Here is a 16,984-nt window from a genome sequence, read left to right as displayed (position 1 = left end):
AACTACACTGCCATGCTTCTCGGGACCCCAAAGTTCGGACTCCTTGGTCTTGGCTTTTTTTTTCTTTTGGGGTTTGCACTTTAGTTCCGATTCCCCTCCGAAGATTAGCAATGCCCACAAAATGCCGCCTGGCGCGCGAAACCGCAAAACCGCAGAAGCAAAAACACAAGATGTTGAAATTATTTAAATATTAATCAAAATCTGATATCTGGAAGGGGCGCGCACGGGCACGGGTTGTTCTTGGGCTACCGAGTTGGGTTCGCTACCACAAGCCAAGTGGTTGAATAAGAAATAAAGATATGGAGATGTTGGCCGGGCCGAGATGATCGCTTTTCGGTGGGCACAAGCCTCTGCAAGAATTGTTGCGCTCGCTCGTCGTTTTGTATTCTGGAGTTTATCAAAAATAAACAGGCGCGGGACATTCGGCGCGAAGAAAGCAGCGTTGGTTGTCTTTGGCTGCGTTTTCTTGGGGGTTTTTTTTTGAATAATTTTCAAATTATCATAAATAATAAAAATGTTGCTCTCGCGGGCTGAAACTGAGGCTCCGGAAAACAACTATCCAGAAGCGCGCGGGCTCAGAAGTGGCTTCTGGGCGAAGATAATAAAAAGTGAAATAAAATTACAAAACGTTTTATTTACTTGTCAACGCGGAGGCACGGTGCGTGGTTTATGAATAATATTTTTTATCTTTTTGGCAGCTCATTTGTTGTTTTCGGGAAGGTTTATCCGACAGTCGAGCTGGAAGCGGGGATTTCCGTGCGGCGCAGCCGCGAAAGTTCGCCGTACGGTTTCCACTACAGTTCGCGCACTAGACGCGCGTGTTGCTTCTTCTCCAAGTAATTTTGCTCTGCTGGCAAAATCCTACCATCGGTCGACCTGCTGTAAAGCTTTTGCCACCCCGAACAGCGTATAATAGACTCCGAGACGATGATACAATCTACTGGAAACAATATACCCGGCTAATATACATATTGATACATTGATTATTTATGGCTTATTGCCATTATTACTGGTATTATTGTGCAGGGAGCGCTCGACGACAACCGAGTGCCAACTCCCAACAGGGGGTGTGGGAGCGGGGTGGTGCCATGAAGATGGGGTGACGCTTTTGCTTTATTAAAATTATTTATTAGTCACTGCTGCTAAACTGCTGCTGCTACTCTGACTATAGGGGGGGTGCTAGTGAGCTGTATTGTTGTTATTATTATTATTTGTGTGCGCGCATACAATCTGATGCCGTACACGGCATGGCAAGTGAAACTATTCCAAACACCAGCCCTGTTTAACCTCCGCCCACCCCCATTCATCCAACATTGATGATTTCTGTGAGGCCATCGATGGGATTGCTACGGCTGGTGTGATTATTGTTATTACTTTCGGCTGGGGACTGGGTTCAGGGTATTTGTGTATATTTGCTTAGAAATTCCTGTCATGTATCGAAATCTCTATTATATTGTTAATTACAGAATGCTGACATCTTTATTTATGCTCGTATTGTGTGCATGATTTTTTCGCTTCGGAATGGGAAGGGTTTGGTGTTTCAATTATACGACAAACACACACAGAGATAATTGGGACACCTTTGGTTTCGATTCGATGGGAAAATCAAGTTGAGGTAAGTGCTTTAGGATTCCGAGAAAAAAATCTATTTGATTTACACAAACTGTTTAGCACAACTTTATTTATTCTACCAATGGTTTGTGTGAATCTTCCTCACGTCTGAGTTTCTTGCCCAAAATAAATACAATCTTAAAATTATTTGAAAGATGATTAAAAATATGCTCTATTTTTCAAAATTGATATAAATTATAACAAATAAAAATTGTTATTCCAACTAATGACTAATTTTCCTTGATTTTTTTTTTGTAAAAAAAAATTTAAACATTCATGATTTTCTGAAATTAAAAAATACTTCAAAATCTCTTAAACGTTTAATCACACACAGCTTCCTCCAATCTCAAGAATCTCATCTTTAAGCCTGAAACTGCCTCTCGCGAGCAACGTACCTCCCCTGCGCTAAACGATAATTTTCCACCATTAAATAATGGCTTTACTGTTATGGTTTGCCATTTTCCGCCACATTTACAATTCCTATTGGGTGGCCTCCCCTCCCATCCTCCTCCCTCCTGGTCGGTGTACAAGGATCTCGACGCACTTGTTGTTGCCTGGCCATCAGCCAATATCTCGCACATCTATCTCCTCTTCACTTCGCAAGCGAGAGTGTCATCAGAGCATAACGAAATCGCACACTGAAAGTGACACTTTAAAAGCGAATTCCAATTCGATATGTTCCGATCGATTATTATGGAATGTGCTTTTTTCTTCTTTTTCTTCTTCACTTTTCGACGATATTGCGCCTCTTCGCGGGAAAATTAAGTTTTGCTCCAGTTCTTCTTGGAGGTTTACACGAGCAGATACGACGACGACAACAAGTTGTAAAAGTAAACGACGTTTAGCATTTCTTCAACTTTAATTTGCATAACAATATAAAAATAATAATAAAAAATAAACATAACAGTCAGCCAGCCAGCCAGCCAGCAGCAGTGTGTCGTTGGCAGAAGGAAATCTCTGAGCGTGAACTCTAGAATACAACCACTGGAAATGGCCCAAAGGCGATAAATGAAGTGTCCCTGCTCTAACCATCCGTGGCCGAGGAATCTGCTGTGCAGTACCGCTACCCTTGTATAAGTCAAGCGACAAAAATGGCACCACTTGGTGGTACTTGGCCACCGACATGTGTCGATGATGGCGGACTTGAGGAACGCAAAAAGCGAGACAGACTTGGTTCAGTTGTACAATATCGTCCAGAACGTGGTCTTCAATACGGCACTGATCTAGGGAACATTTTTGTGATTGGTTTATTCCAGCCAGAATCAAAGCATTGAAGCAGAATGATGTCATGGATATCCAGGTGGTCAAAGATTGATAACAGATCTGTACCCGATGTTGGACACGACTTCTGTCCTGCTGTTCAATTTCGTAAAGTGATCAATAGGGGGATGGCGTCGCTATTTTTAGACCACGTTTTCCACTTTTGCTCATCGAAACCGACTACTTTATCGACTTCATTTTGCTGGGCGAGATAGGACGCCGTCTATTTTAAGACGATGACTCAGCACTTTTACACTCTTGCGCTTAAAAAAACCAGGTGGCAGCACGATGTAACGCCACGTCCCTATGGCTTCCATTGCTAATAGAAGTTGAGCTGACAAACTATGCATTGTTCTAATCAAATGATAAGGCATTCTTTGTCTTTGACTAAAAATTCAGCACAACGTTCGTTGCTACAACTCTCGACGCATGAAACCGGCAGGGACAGACAATCCAAACTGTTATTTAGTCACCATCATGTACAAGTGCCTCTTTAGCTCAGTGGTAGAGCGCTGGTCTCGTAAACCAGCGGTCGTGAGTTCAATCCTCACAGGGGGCAGATACAGTATCGTTTTTTGCTTTGTCGATTTTTTCTGATTACCAGGTTTACCAAAACGTTAATGTTTGTTTTTTGTTGTTTAACCCTGAACTGCCCATTTTTTTTTTTTTTTTTTGATGATTTTCAATTCCTGATATCTCGGAAACGATCGATCCAATTTTCAATGTTAAATATTGAAATTTTTGTCAAATTTTGTGATCTTTTCATATTATTTTTAAATTTTTAAAATCAAGCTTTATTTTTGAAAAGGTCCAAAACTACAATATTTCCCTCATTTCATATTTCAGAAGAAATTTTGAGATATTTATATTGCAGTGATAAGAAAAAGTTTAAAATTTTAAATTTTGGAAAAAAAACAGGCTAATTAAATGACACTTAGATAAATTTATTTTCATTGATTAAAATTCTTTGTGAGGCTGTATCTCAGAAACGATTTTCAAAGTTCCAGAGAGAAAATATAAGAAATTTTTTCAGCTGTTCAAAAATATTTTTCCAGGAGTTTTTTTTTCTTTCAAGAATTATTTTTCAACTAAAAAAAAAAACTAAAAACTAAAAATCTATACCTAGAAGTAACCATGACTTGAAAACGGTATTTTTTAATTCAAAAAAAATTAAATACTTTTCGATTGCAAATTAAATTTTGCTTTAAATAATGTTTTTTAAAATATTTTTTTTGTCAAAAAAAAAATAATATTATTTTAAATCATGTCCTAAACCATATTTTGCACAAACCCGCACTTTTCGCTCAAAAGATGTCTTTTTAGTTCCCTCAAACATTTTTTTTTCGAAAATTGAAAAAAAAAACTCATTTTGGGAATTCAATTCAGAAAAAATCATGGTAATATAACATCTGGAAAGGGGTACATCTTTTATGCCAGAAAAAATGTGTAATTTTACCACTTTTCTGTTGTAATTTCGCTTTTTCAGTCAAATTGAGGTAAAATTACATCAAAAAAGAGATTCAACTTTCCAAAATTACACCTTCCAAATTTAAATATTTTTTTACTGTGTTTACAAACCCCTTTTTATATGATCAGCCCCCAAAATTTCATGAAGACTTGTATAGAAAAACTTATAATGCAAATTGACTTTTTTTGACAAAGTTTCGTAAAAATCCAAAAATATAAAGGAAATAAAACAGCTGAATTTTTAATTAAATGCCTCATTTTCTAAATATAGAAACAAAAAGTATCACAAATTGCTTCATTACACTTATGCTGCTTTGATCACTTTACAGAATACCAATTAATTTATGGAGATATTTCTTGCCTAAACTTTTACGTCTGGTCCGATCTGTGGTCCCTCGATTCGAAATTTGTAATAAAATAAATCTGGCGTTTTTTTAATAGCCATTGTGTTTCACATGTTTATTGGGTCTTCAAAAAAACTCTACAACGTTCTTCATTTGATTAAAATTGCATAATTGGTTCATAATCGTTTTTACAAGTCTTTTTAAATAAGAAAAATAAATTTTGGTATTTTTTGCTCTTGTTTATTTTTAACTTAAAATAAAATTTGCGATGACCTTATATTGAAGTTAATGTTAGCCAGATTTTGAAGTAAAAAAAATGTATATGTCGTGGTTGTAACAATTAAATAAGTAAAAAACTGTCACCAAGTAGACGATATGAGCTATTTGGAAGGTTATTTTGTAACTTTTTTCCATCAGCAGATTTACTTGATTACTTAAGCACCCGCAAACTCTGTTCCCAAACTTGAATTAATCAGCTGTTGAAAGGTAGTCCACATCTCAGCTTAGGATAGTAACTTCACACATGTAATACTTGAACAACGTAAAACTATAAATGAAAAAAGAAAAAAAAAACAATAATAGACGATATCAGAACCGACTGTTCAAACAATCCCCTCTAAACCAAACAGTCAAATGGCGATTTATTGTAAATTTTTAATACATACTCTCGACCTAGCTGGGACAACTAGTCACCCCCCACCAAAGGGTGCACACTCTATCTGCATAATTACACAGCAGGGGATGAAAAAAATAATATCAACTAAAACACAATAACAAGTCGCGTCCATTTTTACAACGATAAAATCTTTTCGCTAATGGTTGGGCGAGCTCTAAAACATGATTTTTTGTTTATCTTGTATTGATCGCTGGCCACCCAACGACAAGGGTTGGTTTATTGCGGAGTTCAAATATTTGTGTGTTTAAAAAAGTAGAACAATTTAGAATGCAGCTTATGACAACTCTCGGAGGCAGCTGTGGCACGTGGTTGTACCGTAGATTACAAGGTAACTGATAAAGTGAGCGGACTTCACGAACTTTATGGTTCTGAGTACCCACTACTGTAAGCAATACAACACAGTAGTAAGAGATTTATTTGATGACTTCTGCACGACGCTTTGCGGACTCTGTTCTCACCTTCGTCACCTCATTATTGACTTATCACAAAGCACACAAAATTAGTCACTTCTGGGGTAATCCAAGTGACTTAATATAAAACCTGTTTTAATAAACTTAATCATCAAACACACTCGCGTTTCAATAAGTTCCCAAACAATACGTTAACCAAAATGACGACGCACAATTCGAAGTTCCTCTTTGATTCCCACGACTGCTCAATCGTCAACCAACTGACAAACCTCCTCTGTGAATGAAATAATGACTGTGTGTCAATTTCGGTGTGGTCGTGATGTTTGTGTGTCCGTTATGCGCCGCGTGAGGATAAATTCGTCAACTTTATCGACAGGAGAAAAAGCAAACACAATGAACCGCCATTGTTGGGGGTAATTCAAAGAGGGGTTTCTTTTTTTATTGTTATTGTGGTCACATCAAAAGTCAATCGAAACACGGTGGATAATCGCTAATTGAGACGAAACAATACACAGATTGCTTTCGTGAACAAAATTTTTTTATGAATAAACAACATTGAGCATTTTTTTCTCTTTCTTTCTCTTTTTCAGGAACCGGAAATACCAATACCGATGGATCCTACAAGCCTTCGTTTCTTACCGATCAGGAGCTGAAGCACCTGATTCTGGAAGCCGCAGATGGATTTCTGTTTGTGGTGAGTATTTTTGGTCGTTAAAGGTTTTTTGTGTTTTTTTAAGTTAATTAAATGTAATTTAATTACAAAGCGATTCCGTTTTTGACAACACTTTCTTCAAACATTCTCGATTTTGGCAACACTAAAATTTAATTTGATGTTTTTGGTCTCGTAAAACTTTCAAAACAGAAATTATTTAGTTGTTACTCAGAATATAATTATATTCAAAGCAAATAATAACATTTATTGTAAATCATTTTACGATTTCTTAATATTCCCTAAAACCACACTAGTTGTTATGAAGGGTTAACTATTGATGGTTCTCACTCAAATATTACTAGTTTTTTTCTTTAGAATTTACTTTTCCCGATTTGGGCAAAACTGTATATTTGTATTTTTTAAATTTCTTTTGCATTCGATGATTTGCATTTTTTTTTCTATATGAAGGTATTGTTTTTTCGTAAATAAATTAATTTGTACATCCAGTTTGTAATTATGTAAATCTTTTATTTTGATTCACCTGTAAATTCAGTTCGTTCAACTGTAAATTTTAAATGTTTAACATCTTGAACACTAAATTTTCGATTTTTAGTACTTTTGAATTCGCTTGTTTTAAAATCACACACAGATTTTTTTTTGGAATTTTTTATTTGGGACCATCCATAAACCACGTGGACACTTTTTTGGGAATCTGTTTCCCCCTTCGAGGACTATGGTCCATACAAAAAAAATCTTATTTGTGTGGGTCGTGGACAATCGCCAAACCCCCCCCCCCTAAAGTGTCCACGTGGTTTATGGATGGTCCCTTTAAAGCTATTCATTTTTTTCAATTGAAATTTGAAATTTCTTTTTGAAAATGAAACAGATGAAAAAAAAATTAAAGTATTCGTTTGTTACAAAAAATATATAAAAATGAGTTAATGAAATCCGTTTAATGCATTTCATTTTGTTTACCTTGCATTTAGATATTTTTTATAAATATGGCTGTTGAAAATTATGAAATTGGATTTTAAAAATGAATTCTACACTTATCTATTTATTCTTTTTCATCATGATCATTTGCATTCGATGACTGATTTTAAAACCATATCATGAAATTGATTTTTGAATATATTTGTTGTTTTTATAAAATTAATATTAATAAATTTTTAATAAATTAATTCACAACAAAATTAACTTTAAATTCTCGCGTTTAAAATCCTTCTTTTTTTGGCTCTTTCTGATATAATTTTTGATGTTTTTAACCAATATTTACCAATTATATTTTTTTGTTTTTTTTCAAATTTTGAATACATTATTTTATGGAAAGAAAACTTGATAACAACTTTATAACATGGTTAAAAATGTCTTGTCAAAGTATTTTATAATCGCCTTGTTGTCTGTGAAAAGTTGCGGTTTAGGATTATTAAGAAAAAAAATCTTGCGATCTTAAAAAACTTTTTTTTAAAATAATGTTTGGGCAAAAGATTTGCAATCGAGTAATGATATAGGGTAATTCTCTCTAAATCGCGATAACTCGTGATGTTTCTTAGCAATCCCCTTGTGTTTATATATAATTTTTTTTGTAATTGTCTGCTCTACAACTTTGTAGTACATTATAACTTTTTAAAAATAAACCTGTAAAGTTAGAAAAATTATGAAATTTTAAAATGAAAAATTTTGTTCTAAGTGAAAAAATTACCCTTCTGGGTCAATGTAGATTTGAAAAGTACATTAAATTTCCCATAAAATGACATGTTCCAAATTTTTTTACAGTCAAGTAACGGAAAATGGGAGAATTTTTAAAACTTTTTTGGTGTTTTTTTCGATGAAAAATACATTTTTTTCGGAATTCTGAGTACGCCATCAAATCGGGCGTCTAATTTTAAATAAAAGTGCCTTTGACACCAAATTTCTATCTCATCACCGTTTCAGGCTGCAAATTATTGAAAACACCTCTTTTTTCGCGTGCTCAAAAATGAAGGGAGTCGTACTGCCCCTCCGTCACGAGATATCAAAAAAACGGACCTCGGATTCGTGATCGGGGACAAAAATTACCCATTAGGACAAAGCTTCACGCAAATCGAAGGGGGGTCGGGGCAACTGCTGTGTGAGTTGGCGGAGAATTACCCTATAATGAAAGGTTCGAAATTCATTTGAAACAATTTTTTAACTGCTTTTTTATGTGGAAACTAATTTGCAATCGAAACCATCAAATACCTACCAATATTGTACGAAAATTAAGGCCATTTAAATCGAGATTTACAACATTGGGCCTTTTTGAGGTTAAGTAAATTTCATTAAAATAATAATATTCATCAAAATAATAATAATAATATTGCACAGGGATGTATGATCTTCAAAATCAATTCCTTTTTCAATAGTTCTTTGAATACATTTGTAGAAATACTGTAAGAAAGGCAAACAAATTTAAAATATTCTAACTGAAGTTGATTTAGTTTTTTTAGGAAGCATTACCCAAAAGCTTTCAAATAAAATTGACTCAATTTATTTAATCTTGAAAGAAAGAGTACCTAAAAACTTTCAACTTTCAACCGGGACCGGGACTCTTCTGGTCGTCGGCATAATTAGTATGCGGTTCGCAGCGACAGTATTAAAGTAGACGGTACTCCGAAAAGAAAGCCCAACAACCAGAGTGAGAGAGCGAGCGCGGAAAGGAAAAGAATACTGCACAGAGTCTAATTACCATAATGTAATAATTTATTTCGTATTTATTCTAAAGGGAGAGAGACAGCGCGTGAGTCTTGCCCGGTCTCTTAGTCACTTGTTTTAACCGCAGAACGACGATCGTTTAAATCCCTGCGACTTGCTGGACTTTTCCACCAGCTGACTTTTGAGAACACATCACATTTGAGAGAAGTTCCCATCGCCAGGCCGTCCCAGCCCCATTGTTGTGTCAATCATTCGGCCGATAGAGAGATCGAAATTCGACGAAATTGGGACGTTTTGAGTCGCGGTGAATTACTCGGACTCATGGGAATTGATTTGTCCGATTGGGGGACGTTGATGGAAGGTGTTTCGTCACGGGGTTGACAAGTTACTTTTGGAGGTTTAGTTTAAATTGTTTCGCTTTAATTCAAGGAATTTCAAAACTGATTTTAGACACTAAACTGAACTAATCTACTTTCTTTTCTCCTCCCACCACAGGCTGGCTGTGATACGGGCCGAGTCATCTACGTGTCCGACTCGGTGACGCCGGTGCTGAACTACACCCAGAACGAGTGGTACAGCGGGAGCTTCTTCGACCACATCCACCCGGACGACATCGAGAAGGTGCGGGAGCAGCTGTCGACGCAGGAGCCGGCCAACAGCGGCCGGATACTGGATCTCAAGACGGGCACCGTCAAGAAGGAGGGCCACCAATGTAATTATTGAAACCATTTAGGGTTTAAGGGAGTATTTGTACTAACGACCTCCCTTTTTCTTCAATATCTCAAGCAGCATCAATGAGATTATGCATGGGCTCGCGAAGAGGCTTCATCTGCCGGATGCGGATCGGTCCGATGACGCCGGAGACGATGGCCCTCGGTCACCTGAACCGGTTGCGGCGGAAAAACTCCCTCGGACCCTCGCCGGACGGCCACAACTACGCCGTGATGCACTGTACCGGCTACATCAAGAACTGGCCACCGACGGGTAAGTTAAAAATTCTCTGTATTCTCCAAGTGTGTGTGTGTGAGCCCTTTCAAGTTTTGAACCTCCACCCGGAACCCGTTGTTAAGTGATGGCCGCCAATCTAGATATGTTTCCAGGGGTGACGATCGACCGGGGCCAGGACGACGACCTGCACAACACGCACTGCTGTCTGGTGGCGATCGCCCGGCTACAGATTACCTCCTCGACCACCGCCAACGACCTGAACGCGAACAACCCGAACGAGTTCATCTCGCGGCACGCCATGTGCGGGAAGTTTACCTTTGTGGACCAGCGGGTCATCGGCGTGCTCGGCTACCAGCCGGTGGATCTGCTCAACAAGAGCTGCTACGACTTCTTCCACCCGGACGACATCGCGCACATGAAGGAGAACTTTGAGCAGGGTGAGCCTTCGTCAGAGCTGACTTCAAAGGTTTAATTACTAATTTGATGTTAATTTTTAGTGATAAAGCAAAAGGGCCAGATGTTCTCGGTGATGTACCGGTTCCGGGCGAAAAACAAGGAGTGGGTGTGGATGAGGACGCAAGCGTACGCCTTCCTGAATCCGTACACGGACGACATCGAGTACGTCGTGTGTACCAACAGTTCGGCCAAGTGAGTACCATACCAAATTATGTTTAAAATTCAGTTTTTAGTACCATCAATGGTGATTTGTTTTTAAAAAATCAATTGAAACATAAAAGAGAATTTATACTAGAAGGTTTCTAAAAACACAAAACATATAAAACTTTGGCTACTAAAGATACCACACACAAGAGCAATTTTAACTTAATCTATAAATTAAGCCGTAATTTCCAATTATTTGTTGCTGTCAAGTATTTCTAAAATATTTTTAAAAAAATCTTAAGGTTTATGAGAATTTTCAAGAGATTGTGTTTACCTGTTTTTTCGGCCCGATTTTGGAGAGGGCTCGACATAACTTTTAAAAATATTTGCAGCGGCCTTATTAAGCAATATAGAATGTATTCTGAATTATTTACAATCGATTTTACAAGTTTTCAATGATTTAAAATTTCAGTTTAGTCAGCAAGTAAAATTAATCTGTAAGACATTTTTTTTCGGGCTCTCATTTTTCGGGAAATTTAAAGGGGAAAGTACAAAGACTTTAAATAAAGTTTGCAATATCCTTAAATCAATATTTAAATAAACCAGAAATTCAATAGAACAATAATTGAAAAAAAAATTATTACCTTATAAACAGGAAAAATCAAATAGAAAAATCAAAATAATTGAAATGTAAAACTAGAATGCAAAAATATGTTTAAATCAAGTCAAAACTATAAATTGAAAGGATTGAGGTAGGCTAAAGGAGGTATTAGTCTATGACAAACAAACAAACTTGCGCTTTTTCGTGTTTGACAGCTTTTCAAATTTGCAAAATTGTTTGCGTCAAACTCGCAAACAAAGCAAAATGTATGCAGGCTGACATTTCTGCAAACAAACGAAACAGGCAATCTGTCAAAAGTGCGAGTTTGTTTGTTTGTTTGTCATATTTAGTCTAACCTCCCTTACGTTTCAAAAATTCCAAATGATTTGATTACTAAATTTTAAATTTAATGCCTTTTTTCGAAATTTCAAAGCAATAAGGATCATAAAATGCTTTATAAATCATTACAGTTATGCGTGGTTATGCTACCTTAAAAAAAAATGCAAAATATTAATGAATTTATGAACTTGTATTTTTACCCAAAACGTTTACGTTTTGTCCCAAAAATTCCATATTTTTAAAATGATTAAAATGTCATTATTTGCGTTAAAATGCATCAATTGCAGTAAATAATTGTTTTTGCACCCATATTTTTTGGGGAAATTTTGAAGGGGGAGGGGGACAAAGACTTGAAATAAAATTTGCAATGGCTTTAGAAAAAAACATTATTTGTTTGTTTATAATATCTTAGCAATCGAAACTCAAATAATATCTTTAAAAAATGTAATCGAGAAAATTTTTGAGATTTTTCTCGATTTGTGGTTTTAGGGCAAATTTGCACCTCCCAAGTAAAGGGATCAAAAATTGCTTACAACAGGCCTGCCCAACGTACGGCCCGCGGGCCGGATCCGGCCCGTGAAGCCATTTCATCCGGCCCGCGACGGCTTTTCAAAATAGTTCTATGACTGGCCCTTAAGGCTGTTCATGAAATATTAATTATGTAAATTGATTGTCTGCATTAAAACAAAGCTTTAGATCAAATTTTAACATATTATAACAGTTATTCTTCATGTTTGAGTTTAATTCTTATAATTTCAATACTGTTATTTTTAAACTGAAAAATGGTGCTAGAAAACAAAGTTATCCATTTCGTAGAATTGTGAAATTTATGAAAAAACAAGGATTTTTGTCTAAAAATATACAAAAAGATACTAAATTTAAATGTCTTTCAGTTTTATCTCTGTTTACTTCGAATAGATTTTTTTTTATATCTTCTATTTTTTGTTCATAAATAGTTAAGCAAAAACTAATGTATATTTCCAGAACAACTTTTCAGTGATAAAGATTAAAAAAAAGCTATTAAAAGCAAATTATTCATACCGAAAATAGATCGCTGCTAATAAAAATAAAATAAAATATTATAAAAATTTAATTTAGAAATTCGGGTGCAAAAAATATATTTTTCATAAACTTTGAATTTTGAAGAATAACGAATTTATAATTTAGTATATATTTTTTCACTTTTTTAAATATTGTATGTGTTTAAAATCACAATAACACAAAAGGTTTTTTTTTTTGCAATGACTATTGTAACTTTAATGTTTTTTTATAAAAAAAATAAATCGAGGGTTTCAATTACAATCGTCAAAACAATAATTTAAAAATTTTAAACAAACAAAAAATTAAATAAGTCAAACAAACACATTTTTGAAGGTCATCTGTGTATTTCATTCTAAATATCAAGATATATGAATCTTATTTGCAACACTAGTTCTTTTATTTATTTACTATTAATGAACCCAATCATAAAAAAAAAACATGAAAAAAAGGTGTTTACTTTTTCAACTTTTATCGAATATTAGTTCCGGCCCGCCACTGCTCCAGAAAAATAAGATCTGGCCCGCAGGGCTAAAAGGTTGGGCACCCCTGGCTTACAAGGTCTACGCACTTTGAAAGGAACCAGTCAAGAAAAATTTCAAATGGGCAGCAGCGGCAGCGAAAGCAAGCCAGAGAGGGTGAAGAAAAGCCCCAAGAAATCGTTCCCTCTCCTTTGGTCTGCTGTTCGTAAAGCCATTTCTTGACCCCTTTTCTCGGGAGGTGCGTATTGGCCCTTAACGGTTTGTTCGGTGATCAAAAATTACTAATTAATAAGAAGAAAGATATGAAAATAATAGGTGAAGAGGTGACTTTCCATCCTTTTCACTCTTCTTTTGAGACGATTTTAAGACACCGGCTTATTTGGTCCAAGGAATCGATGGAAAAGGCTTCATAAAGAATAAAAAAATACTTTGCGCGTATTCCCGGACCTTTTCAAAAAATCTCCATAATTTTGACATATGCTTATGATTATGACAGACTTGATTTAAATTTTGCGCAACGAAAAAGTTTTGACATTTAATGTGGCATGCATGTTTTGAGGTCGTTTCTTAAGTATTATTCAAATTCAAAATGCATCCTTTTTATAAAATGTATTTATTTGATATAATTTATAATAATTAGTCATCACTCTAACCACAATCTCTCTGTTTTCTCTCCTCTCCTTAGGTCCCTCCACACCAGCCACGACACGGTCGGCGCAACCGATCCCGCCGACACGCCCGTCTCGTACCACCCAGCCGGCGGTCCCGGTGCCCCCGGCCTGGACTACTCGATGCCAAGTAGACGCGAAGCGACCCCCTCTAGTAGTATATACAATCCTCACAACTTGATTTCACACTTGCCATCACAACAACAACCGCAACAGCAACAGCCATCCGCAGCGGCCGCCGTGGCGGCCGCGAACGCCGCCTCGGCCTCGGCCATCCAGAGGCCGGACAGTGCGCACAACCCGGTGCAATATAGCTACAACCCAACGCCCTCCCCCATCCAGTGAGTGCTTTAGGGCTTTGAGGATTTAATTTGGTGTAACTTTGATTTGTTTGTTTTCTCAGATACGGTTCTCCTGGAACGCCCGGTGCGTCCGGTTCCCTAGTGCACATCTCCAAGACGAACAACAACACCTCGCCAACGCCGGCAGCGACCGCATGGTCGTTACGACAGGTAATTGGACCGCAATCTCAGTAGAAGTGGTATGTTTTTTTCTAAAATGATTTCTTGCTTCCAGCCTCAACCCGTTACCGAAGGTTACCAGTACAGTGAGCTCAGCCCGAACCGGTCGCCGACGGGGCCCACGTACACGCAGCTCAGCGCGACCGGCTCGCGCCAAACGTCGACGTACACGCCCACCTCGGCGCAACCTGGCTCCGGTAAGTTGTCGTCCTTCCCCTCCCACTTCCCCGTCGTTGAGTCCACCCTGTTTGCGTCGACCCAGAACCTGCCGGAAGTGCTCGAGTGTGACGCGGCCGGGTGTCGGCCCGGTTGTCCGCGGTGCCTTCTCGGGAGGGGTCAGCACAACCATCCGATCGCGAGTCACGGTCGCCCGCACCAGCAAGTGAGGGGTCCGGCGGAAGAAGAGGAAGTCGCAATGACGGCACCGGTTCAAGAACGGGAGCGCGAAATGTGGGACTGTGAAGTGTTCACTCCGATGTTGGTGGCGATCGTGCTCGTGGTGGTATTCTGTATGACGGTGTTCTTTCGATTGTGACTTTAATAAATTTATTTCGTGGAATTGATTGCTACAATGCGGTTACGCTGTGGCGCGAATCATCATCCGAGAGGTCTTGAGTCCGTAGTTGAGTCCTTTGAACTTATCCCAGCACATCATGTTGGCGTAGGCCTCCGTTTTGCCCTTCACGTACAGTCCGTTGAGATTGCTTCCGTGACACGCCCCGTACCACCAGCCGCCCTTGTACATCGTGGCACAGTTGTCCGGCGGATGCGAATCGTGGTCCGCGTCCAGCGTCGTAAACTTGTTCCCAACCGCCCAGCTCAGCGAATCTCCCGCATCTCCACTGTACGTCCCAAGCGAGTTCAGCGCGTACTTTTCCGAGCCACCCCCAACCACCATGCACCCGTACTTGGCCACCACCCGACCTCCCTCAAAATCCTCCAGCACCACGTGCAGCTCGTGCGGCTTAGCGTTGGTCAGCTGGTGCAGTTTCTTCAACCCGAGCCAAAACTCACCCTCCAAATCGCCAAAGCCAGCCTCGTACTCGGCCCAACCCCGGTAAAAGTAAACCGTCCCGTTGAACCGGTTCTGGATGACGGTCCAGCCGCCACCCTCATACTCCTGGTCGCAGTACGCCTCGAACGGGTCGCCGAACCCCGGTTCCGGATGCAACTTGCGAACGCCGGACCAGTGGCCGGACACGTCGCTGCAGGTGCGGGGTAGCTTTGATGACTCAAGAACGATTCCGTTACGCGCTGTTGGAAGACGGTTCGCGAGAAGGTTCAGGATCATATCGTTGAGCATTTCCGTTGTTGGTTGAACTTGCTGGGTGCGGTGAATTTGGTTCGTATCTTCCAGCAGTCGGGAGATGTTGTGCGCCAGCAGTTCCAGCTGAGTTCGAATCTTCGGGACGTCTTCCATCGTTTCAACAGTATTACTCAGCTTTTTGATTTGCGCTCCAAAATCATCCAGCATAATCCTTTGATCAACTAGCATTTTCTCATTGTTGGCCACGGTCCTTTTAAGATCATCCACTTCAGCGGTCATCTTTTGAAAGTACTCCTTTGATCGCAATAAATCTTGTTGCATACTAAAAATCAATAAACATCAAAATTAAACCAACCACAAACAAAAAAAACCAAACTCACCTAAACTGAATCCCCTCCAAACCGGTCATCGTGAGCTCGTAGCCAAAGCCCGCGCTAGAGCTTGCGTTGGAACTGATGCTGTTATCTGCACTGGTACGATGAAGCTCGCAAGATAGCAAGCAAAGAAGCAGCACCAAACGAAGCATTTTAAGCACCATCCTGAGCGGGGGAAGAGCGAACTGCGACTGGATAAATGTTGGGTGCGATCGCGCGACTTGAAATGTCTAGGTTCTTTTGCGTTCTTTCTTTCTTCAACTCTTTTTTCGCGGTGATTACCCTTTTTTGGATGAGTCAAAGACCGACACAAGTCTCGTTTTTGCTTTGCGCTTTTGCAATGATAACGATCGGTGGTGATTTTTGTCTCAATTATGTATCTTCAAGATTAACGTAGGTATATCACAAAATGTAATTTGCAAAACTATGTGTGATGTCGAAAAAAATAGTTTCTCCGTGTGTATATCATTGAAATAAACAGTTATATAGTTGATAACAGATGCGTTTACGTATATTCAACAATTTTTATCGATTTTTGAAAGACTTTTTGCAAAATAGTTCAAGTTACTATCTTTTTCTAAATTTACAGTTTTCTCATAAAAAAAATCAAGCAATATATTAGCCATAGGACTACGCTTGCTCATAGGTGGCGACATGTGTCTTTTAGCTTTGCTGCAAAACTTCTATTGGTTGGAAAAACATATTTAATTATGGGCCATTTCGCCTCAACTGTATACAAAAAAGTACAAATTCGAAATCGACTTTTTCTGATCAAGCTCAAATTTGGTGGAACTATCAAAACATGTAAAAATACGGATTTTTTTTGGAAAATGGCAGAGTTTTTACAACTTTTGTAGTGTTTTTTTCAATGAAAAATACGTTTTTTTCAGAATTTTGAGTATGGCAGCGATTCTCAACGGGGGTACCGGGCCTACTTGATTTACATGGCAGGGGGTACCAGGCTAGAAGAAGGTTGAGAATCGCTGGAGTATGGCATCAAATCGAGCGTCCAATTTTACATTTTTTTAAATTTCCATCTCACCATCGTTTCAG

The 16,984-nt window shown here is 38.3% G+C and overlaps 2 protein-coding genes and 1 non-coding gene across 12 annotated transcripts in view; 2 read left to right on the top strand and 1 right to left on the bottom strand.

Annotated features, from left to right (window-relative positions):
• The window catches only part of LOC6048199 (aryl hydrocarbon receptor nuclear translocator homolog), a 297,606-nt gene that overhangs the window by 277,138 nt on the left and 3,484 nt on the right, over positions 1-16,984 (top strand). For 7 of the 10 annotated variants that reach the window (XM_038251173.1, XM_038251172.1, XM_038251171.1 and 4 more), the window contains 8 exons: positions 6,359-6,462; positions 9,589-9,805; positions 9,880-10,077; positions 10,182-10,478; positions 10,539-10,689; positions 13,787-14,110; positions 14,173-14,281; positions 14,346-14,487. In XM_038251173.1, coding sequence (XP_038107101.1) covers positions 6,359-6,462; positions 9,589-9,805; positions 9,880-10,077; positions 10,182-10,478; positions 10,539-10,689; positions 13,787-14,110; positions 14,173-14,281; positions 14,346-14,487 — 1,542 coding nt within the window. The remainder of the gene's footprint in view (positions 1-6,358; positions 6,463-9,588; positions 9,806-9,879; positions 10,078-10,181; positions 10,479-10,538; positions 10,690-13,786; positions 14,111-14,172; positions 14,282-14,345; positions 14,488-16,984) is intronic. The other 3 variants (XM_038251166.1, XM_038251168.1, XM_038251169.1) reach the window with 3 other exon arrangements.
• Trnat-cgu lies at positions 3,359-3,430 on the top strand. The gene has a single exon. It is a non-coding gene; the product is annotated as a tRNA-Thr (tRNA).
• On the bottom strand, positions 14,796-16,224 carry LOC6048198 (microfibril-associated glycoprotein 4). Its single transcript, XM_038251175.1, has 2 exons — positions 15,938-16,224; positions 14,796-15,879 (listed from the first exon to the last, which is right to left on the bottom strand). The coding sequence occupies exons 1-2, from the start codon at positions 16,093-16,095 to the stop codon at positions 14,868-14,870; spliced, it is 1,170 nt and encodes a 389-aa protein (XP_038107103.1). The 5' UTR covers positions 16,096-16,224; the 3' UTR covers positions 14,796-14,867.

Source organism: Culex quinquefasciatus, chromosome 2 (genome assembly GCF_015732765.1).
Source record: "Culex quinquefasciatus strain JHB chromosome 2, VPISU_Cqui_1.0_pri_paternal, whole genome shotgun sequence".
NCBI lineage: Eukaryota > Metazoa > Arthropoda > Insecta > Diptera > Culicidae > Culex > Culex quinquefasciatus.
The sequence above is the reverse complement of the archived record's forward strand: the minus strand, read 5'-3'. Positions and strand labels throughout refer to the sequence as shown.

Excerpts from the sequence above, each read along its gene's own strand:
- LOC6048198 (XM_038251175.1), bottom strand. The coding sequence starts at position 16,095 with ATGGTGCTTAAAATGCTTCGTTTGGTGCTGCTTCTTTGCTTGCTATCT. Across the intron at positions 15,880-15,937 it reads TTGGAGGGGATTCAGTTTAG|TATGCAACAAGATTTATTGC; the intron begins GTGAGTTTGGTT and ends ATTGATTTTTAG.